This window comes from Colobus angolensis, unplaced genomic scaffold (assembly GCF_000951035.1).
Source record: "Colobus angolensis palliatus isolate OR3802 unplaced genomic scaffold, Cang.pa_1.0 Scaffold121, whole genome shotgun sequence".
Lineage (NCBI taxonomy): Eukaryota > Metazoa > Chordata > Mammalia > Primates > Cercopithecidae > Colobus > Colobus angolensis.
Window position 1 is genome coordinate 7,913,328 of NW_012113253.1, and position 8,066 is coordinate 7,921,393.

At 41.3% G+C, this 8,066-nt stretch overlaps 1 protein-coding gene across 1 annotated transcript in view; it reads right to left on the bottom strand.

Moving 5' to 3' along the window:
* Positions 1-8,066, bottom strand: part of SPAG1 (sperm associated antigen 1) — an 87,934-nt gene extending 79,868 nt beyond the window's left edge. The window contains exons 1-2 of the mRNA XM_011931959.1: positions 7,706-8,066; positions 3,964-4,105 (exon numbers count right to left, since the gene is read on the bottom strand). Coding sequence (XP_011787349.1) covers positions 3,964-4,103 — 140 coding nt within the window. The 5' untranslated portion in view covers positions 4,104-4,105; positions 7,706-8,066. The remainder of the gene's footprint in view (positions 1-3,963; positions 4,106-7,705) is intronic.

Sequence of the window (8,066 nt, forward strand, 5' to 3'; positions counted from 1 at the left end):
ACCACTGGAAATGTTTTTCTAAAACATGGTTCAGAACTGCGAATTATTCCTAGAGTCGTGATGGAAGTTGTTAATATTGGCCACTTGGAACATACAATTACCTTTCAGAATAAATATTGGTATTTTTTGTTGCCGTAAAATTGAAATCAGGCATTTAACACACGATGAAAACACCAAGAGTCAATGAATAATGAGACTCATCTGTCCCTTTTTGTTGTCTGTACTCTTCATGTGAAGAGGGAATGCATATGAATTAAGGGTAGTAGTGTCACAGAAGATTGCTACCTCACACACAAACAGGTAGTTCATTTGGGGTAAATGGATTATCCAACTATTTTATAACTGGGCGCTTCTGATAATTTTTTGGAAAACATTTGAAACATTAAAATTTACTGAATCTTACATATTTGTCTGAGTTAAAAATATAAAAAGAATTATGGATCATAGATGGCAATTTGCTTGACAGCATCTGGTTTGCAGACTCATAGTTTGATTTTTAATTAAATATATAGCTTATGATGAAGTCAATAAAGATATCAATGAATAGTTAACTATATTAAATTTTTATCAGGCTGGGCGCTGTAACTCAGGCCTGTATTCCCAGCACTTTGGGAGGCCGAGGCAGGCGGATCACTTGAGGTCAGGAGTTCGAGAACAGCCTGGCCAACATGGTGAAATGGACTCTCTACTAAAAGTACAAAAATTAGCCAGGCAAGGTAGCGAGCGCCTGTAATCCCAGCTACATGGGAGGCTGAGGCAGGAGAATCACTTGATCCAGAAGGCAGAGGTTGCAGTGAGCCAAGATCACACCACTGTACTCCAGCCTGGGTGACAGGGAGAGACTCTGTCTCAAAAAAAAAAAAAAAAAAAATTTGTCATTTACTTTTTTTAAGTTTCAAATCTCATGTATCATATAAATTTCAGTTTAATATCAACCAAAGAAACAAAACTTTAACAAAAATGGAATAATATTTTCTCTTCAACATATGTATGTTCATATGTTCATTTTGTACATGATATTAAACTCATAAATTCAGTATTAGAGACTGGCAGAAAGATAATTTGGACTTCCTTTTCAACAAGGATTTTCTGTTCATAGTTAAATTTTTTTTTTCAAAGAGGTAGGAAGAAAATGGCAGATAAACAGCTTAAACAACACACCCTGAAATTCAACCACTCAAGGAACAGAATTCTTTCCTTAGAGAGTTAAATGGAGACATCTGTTCCTTTTACTTTAAGGAAAAGCAGTCTTTTCCCATTCTTTTGTAGGTCTGTTCATTCTTACATTTCTAGAAAAATATAAATAAATTTCATTTCCAAATTAAATTTTAAAAAACAATTCCAAGTTCAATATATTATCACTGAATTAGGCTATTCATAGAATTTCTTGGAACCAACATTATTATAACTGTAGCTTTCCAACTGTTTCATCCAATAAACTTTTCATTTTTATTTATCCGTCCTTGACCAAGTATACATGATAATATTCTGCTAAAAAAGGGAAAACAATTGATATTACTGATTTTTCACTTTCCATCAGTGTCTGGCTGGGGAGCAACAGGGAAGACAGGAAGCTAAAGGTGATGAAAGAGAAAAAGGAAAGAACTCAGTGATAAGGAATAGGGATAGAGGAAATAAAGAACCGCCACAGAGCAAAAGGAATTCTAGATTCCTGGAAAGTAGCTCATGCTCCACAAGTGTCTTCTGCAATAGAACTCTGGTCTCCAAATGAAAATAGCTCAAGAGATCCAAAGAGGCCCCAGCACTTTGGGAGGCCAAAGTAGGAGGATTGCTCAAGTCCAGGAGTTTGACATCAGCCTGGACAACATAGTGAGATCCAGTCTTAAAAAAAAAACAACAAAAACAAAAACAAAAAAGAAGCAAGAAAGAAAGAGATAGAGAGAAAGAGAGAGAGAGATAGGAAGGACGGAAGGAAGGACGGACGGAAGGAAGGAAGGAAGGAAGGAAAAAAGAAAAGAAATCCAAAAGAGGTGTCACTGGTTGGTACTCCTCAGGACAGTGTTCTTGAAGTGGGTTCCTTGAACACCTGCATATCAATCAGCCAGCTCCACTGTTAAATCATATGTTCCCTGGCCCTATCCCAGATTTTTTGAAGCAGAATTGCTGGGAATAGGGTCCTCAAATGTGCATTTTTAACAACCACATTTGATGTATATTCAGTGGGACAGTCACTAGGATGGGGCTCTACCCTGAAAAGGTCCTGATTCCCTGCCTTCTGAGGTTACCTTCAGGTCTCCCCGCCACCCTCCATGTGATCAGCGTGTGGTGGGTCACCCTCCTTTGTTGTCAGGAGATATGAAGTGGGAAAGTGCCACCAGCCTAGGTTGGCGAGATAAGCTTATCTCCTAATAGCTTTTTTTTTTTTTTTAATTTTTTGAGACTGTCACCCAGGCTGGAGTGCAGTGGCACAACCAGGGATCACTACAGCCTCCAAGGCCAAAGCAATCCTCCCACCTCAGCCTTCTGAGTAGCTGGGACTACAGGTCGAGATAATTTTTATATTTTTTGTAGAGAGAGGATTTTACCCTGTTACTCAGGCTGGTCTTGAACTCCTGAACTCAAATGATCCACCTGCTTTGGCCTCCCAAAATGCTAGTGTTGCAGGCATGAGCCATCACACCCCACCCTAATGGCTGCTTTCACAGCTACTTTACCTTCTCCTAGAAAATGTAGAGAAGCCAAGAAAAATGCCCTCCTGGATACTAATTAGCCTAAGTCTCATGCTGGCAGTAGACCTAGGTGAAACTCTCCAAACTAACCATAGGATCAAAATCACTATTTTGGGACCTACCATGCATGGGCAAAAACAACAATCTCAATATTTGAGAATTTTCTTCAGTATTTCTTGTGGGCGGCAAGCCACCCAGGTGCTGAGGCAAGAGACTGACAGCACGAGCTATTCCAGTATAATAAAATATATAAAATAAAAATAGTTATACTAGATATAGATCATAGATATGATTATATATGAATACCATTAATCATTAGTTTGTAGCAATTACTCTTTATTCCAATATTATAATACTCCTCACTTCACAATCATAACCTAGGAAAAACCAGGCCATACAGAGATTGGAGCTGAGGGGACATAGTGAGAAATGACCAGAAGACCAGAGTGCGAGCCTTCTGTTATGCCCTGGCAGGGCCGCCAGAGAGCTCCTTGGTCTAGCGGTAATGCCAGCGTCTGGGAAGATGCCTGTTGCCAAGCAGACTGTGGTCTAGCGGTAGCGTCAGTGTCAAGGAAGAGCACCCGATACTTAGCAGACCAGGAAAGGGAGTCTCCCTTTTCCCGGGGGAGTTTAGAGAAAACTCTACTCCTCCACCTCTTGTGGAGGGCACCTCTTGTGGAGGGCCTGACATCAGTTATCCGGAGGCCTAACCATCTCCCTGTGATGCTGTGCTTCAGTGGTCACGCTCTTAGTCCGCCTTCATGCTCCGTCCTGTACACCTGGCTCTGCCTTCTAGATAGCAGTAGCAAATTAGTGAAAGTACTAAAAGTCTTTGATATGCAGAAATAATGGTGTAAACTGTCTCTCTGTCTCCTCCCTTTCTCTCTGTCTCGGCTGCCAGGCAGGGAAGGGACCCCTGTCCAGTGGACACGTGACCCATGTGACCTTACCTATCATTGGAGATGGCTCACACTCCTCACCCTGCCCCTTTGGCTTGTATCCAATAAATATCAGCACAGCCTGGCATTCGGGGCCACTACCGGTCTCCGCGTCTTAGTGGTAGTGGTCCCCCGGGCCCAGCTGCCTTTTCTTTTATCTCTTTGTCTTGAGTCTTTATTTCTACAATCTCTCGTCTCCACACACGGGGAGAAAAACCCACTGACCCTGTGGGGCTGGACCCTACAATTTCTAATGTAGCTTTTACCTTTAGAAGGCAACAACAGGGTAATTAAAACGGTCATACTAAAACATGAAATGATTTTTAAATGCTTACCTGAGCACGCAAAGAATTTTTTCCAGATGTTTAACATCTGAACATTTTTCAATGTATTTGAAATCCAGATGTTCAATGGGAATTTTAAATGTTTTTGTTGTTCCAGAGCCCCACAATGATGGATAATCTTTGGTGGTCATAGCTGAAATACAATATTTAAAAGTTATTAATCTAATGTATAAATAATACTCAATTTGGATAGTAGTAACCATGTAGGTACTTCTTTGTATTTTTTGAAGTGTTTACATTTTTTTGTAGAGACAGGGTCTCCCTATGTTGCCCAGGCTGGTCTCTAACTTCTGGCCTCAAGCAATCCTCCTGCTTCAGGCTCCCAAAGTGCTGGGATTACAAGCATGAGCCATTGTACCTGTACCACCTAGGTGTTCCTGGACCAAACTGAGGGTTGGCCTGCTAGATTTTGTGGCCCAATAATGAGATGCAGATGAATTGAGGAGGAAGAGAGTATTTATTTCTGCAACTGGTTACAGGGAGAAGGCCTGGAAATTATCGCCAGACCAACTCAAAATTACAAAGTTTTCCAGAGCTTATATACCTTCTAAGCTATATGTCCATGTGTAAGTGTGCATTCATCTAAAGACATAAGTGATTAACTTCTTTTAATGTACAACTAAGGTGTGAGTCCTGAAGGCCTTCCTCTGGGGTCTCAGTAAATTTACTTAATTTAAATGGGTCCAGGTGCTGGGGTGATTACCCTTATCTTGTCTCCTGCTAAATTACGGAGGTTTGGGGAGTTCCTTCAGAACCCCATAAACTTATTTGTGGAGGTCTGGGGAGTTTCTTCAGACCCACAATAAAACTTGTTTAATCCTAAACGGGTCCTATTAAAAATTCCTTTGCTATTTTGTCATGCTTTAAGGCCCAGGGAAGGCCTAGGCAAAACTCTTGGTGGGATTTTGTTACATCCTAGCCTTTGTCTAAGGGTACTGGCTTTTAATATTTAACTTAACCCCTCAGTCAGTACTGAAACCGTTGTTACGGAGGCCTGTGTTAGTGAGACCTGGCCTGCCACATAGGTACTTCTGTATAAAAGGAGGTGGAGTGTTTTGTTTGTTTTTGTTTTTGAGATGGTGTCACTCTGTCAGCCAAGCTGAAATGCAGTGGTGCAATCGTGGGCCACTGCAGCCTGACCTTCTGGACTCGGTGATACTCCCACCTCAGACTCCTGAGTAGCTGGGACTACAGGCACGTGCCACCACTCCCAGCTAATTTCTCTTAGATTTTTTTGTAGAGATGGGGTTTCGCCATGTTCCCCAGGCTGGTCTCGAACTCCTGGGCTCAAGTGATCCTCCTGCCTTGGCCTCCCAAAGTGCTGGGATTACAGGTGTCAGCCATCACACCCAGCCCTTCTAGGTACTTCTGTAGGAAAAGAAGGTAGAGGGTTTTTTCCATGGAGGAAGTCTACTAATTTTGAATTCTCTGTCCCTGATAACAACAGTTAACATTTATGGAGTTAAATTACTATGGGCCATACATGGATTACCTCACTTAATCTTTACTTAAGCAAAGCTAGAATACAATGACAGAGAAGGTTGTGGTGCCAAAACTGCTTTTTAAGTTTTTTTAATGTTAATTTTGAATGACCTTCTGCTAGTTTAGCTGTCTGTTAACATCACAATCATTCTTTGTGATTCACCACAAACATAAATAATAACATCCTTTCTGTAACTTGCCTTAACACAATCCTTTTTCCCAACCCCTGCCTCCTCCTTCTCCCCACCACACCATGAACTATGTTCTAAGGGCACTAAGGGCACTCTGCGTGAAGTGGAAGGATTTCTTTTCTTTTTTTTTTTTTGAGATAGAGTCTTGCTCTGTCACCCAGGCTGGAGTGCAGTGACACAATCTCGGCTTACTGCCACCTCCTCCTCCTGGGTTCAAGCAATTCTTCTGCTTCAGCCTCTCGAGTAGCTGGCATTACAGGTGTGGGCCACCATGCCCAACTAATTTTTGTATTTTTAGTAGAGATAGGTGGTCTTGAACTCCTGACCTCAAGTGATCTGCCTGCCTTGGCCTCCCAAAGTGCTGGGATCACAGGCGTGAGCCACCGTGCCGGGCTCTGTACTTACCTCTCTCTTAGCACATATTTGAATTATGTTTATTTGTCTTCCCTTCTAGATTGTGAAAAAGCTTACTTTATTTATCCTCATAGCTCCAGGGCTAACATAATAAGTAGTGCCTATACCCCTTCAGAAACATTCACTAAATTTAATTGAATTGGGAATAAGGAGGCCTTGGAGAACTTCACTTTAAAGATACTGCTGCTAATGCTAACGATAATAATAATAGCAACAAATATATAGTTATTAATGTATGCTAGGCACCATTCTTAGTACTTTACATATATTACTTCATTTAATCCCTCAATTACTGTATCGGGTAGATTTTATTTTAAGTGACATTAGTAATAACAGTTAACATTTATGGAGCTAAATGACCATGTGCCATAGATGATCTCACCTAATCTTCAAAACCTCTCTCATAAAGGATATTAATAATTACTTCTATTTTATAAATGAGCAAGTCGACAAGTGAACTAAGGATACCAGTCTCAGTAGGCTAACTACAGAGCCTACATACTTAACCACTGTACCAGTGATTTTCAAACTGCAGGTAGCAACCCATAAATAATTTAGTGAGTTGCAATTAACATTGTTTTATAATGAGATGGAATACAATAAAAAATGGACTACCTGACATATAATATTAAAGTAAATATTGCTTTATAAAAACTTTTACTTCATGTCTACATAAATGGAAATTATGTGTGTATATAAATTCACGAGGTTACCAAGTAAACTATATTTCTTATTGTGGGTCACTGTCAAAGGTTAAAACAAAACCCACTGTACTTGGGCAATAATTTTAAAAACAAGAAGTAGCAACGGGTCTAATTCATAGAAGCATTTCTTTCAACCCTCTGGGAGTCTGTTCATATATTAGACCTCTGCAGAAAAGGATGACACTGTCCACTTCTCCCAATTCCTGCCGGCTTTGACTTAGGTATAAGATATAGACGACAGTTCTTAGACTTCAGGATGAGATCTAGCTGATAAATTAGATGTGGCTTTCACCCCATACTTGCAGGGCCTATTGATGAATGGCTCCCATGACAAGGATAACCTTAAGGGTAGAAGTTACAGGAAAACAAGATGAAGAACTTGTAAATTATTAATGCTGCCCAGAATAGAATGGGTTGCCTTAGGAGGATTTTTCCAAAGAGTGGGGGATCTTTGGTGGGAGAGATGTAAGCATCTAATGGGATTAAAATAGATTACCTTGAATTGAAGGTATTTTGCAACCCCTGAGATTTTATGATTTCAATAAAATGTGATTAAAAACACATGAAATGATAGAGCCATCTCTTACCTAATCAAATGAATTTCATTCTGAACACCGTTTTAACATTTCTGAGAATTTTTTTTTAAAGACTAATCAAGTGCAGTAGTGAGAAGAGGAGAAAGAGTACAACAAGGAGTTGGATCTATAACTGAACAATTAAGTGAGAGAATTCACTACCTTTGGACCAAGTCTCTCTGAGAATCCTTTTTGAAAACTACCATTTTTTTTTCTTTTCTTTTTGTAGGATACACCTTCTCAAGACTACTGAATATCCATCTCAAGTTCCAAAAAACAATACTTTAGAACTCTTCCACCTCTGCAAAGTCTTTGTCTCTGACTGGGAAAACCTTCGGTCCCAGCTGGATTTACAGCTTAGTAATACCTCCAGTTCAAACTGCTGGGGCCTACTAACGCGAAAAGCTGGGTCTCACCCACCGAGGCACCCTCTTTCCTGCATCCACGGGGCCGAGCGCCCTCTGCAGTCGGGGACCGAAAAGAAACGGCATCCTCCCGCCGTGGCAACGGTTTCTATGTACAGCGGCGCCAGGACCCGCCGGGACGGGGGAACACCACAGCCCGGCCGCAACGGTCTCAGATGGCTCCCCAGTCCCTGGCTTGGGTCACCAGGGCTGACTGCGCTAGTGGACCCGGGAACTCCAGCGTTGCCACCTTCCCCCGACACCCGCCACCTTCCCCCGCGGCCTGGAAAGCCCCGTGTGTACCCTGGCCCTGAAGGACGTCCA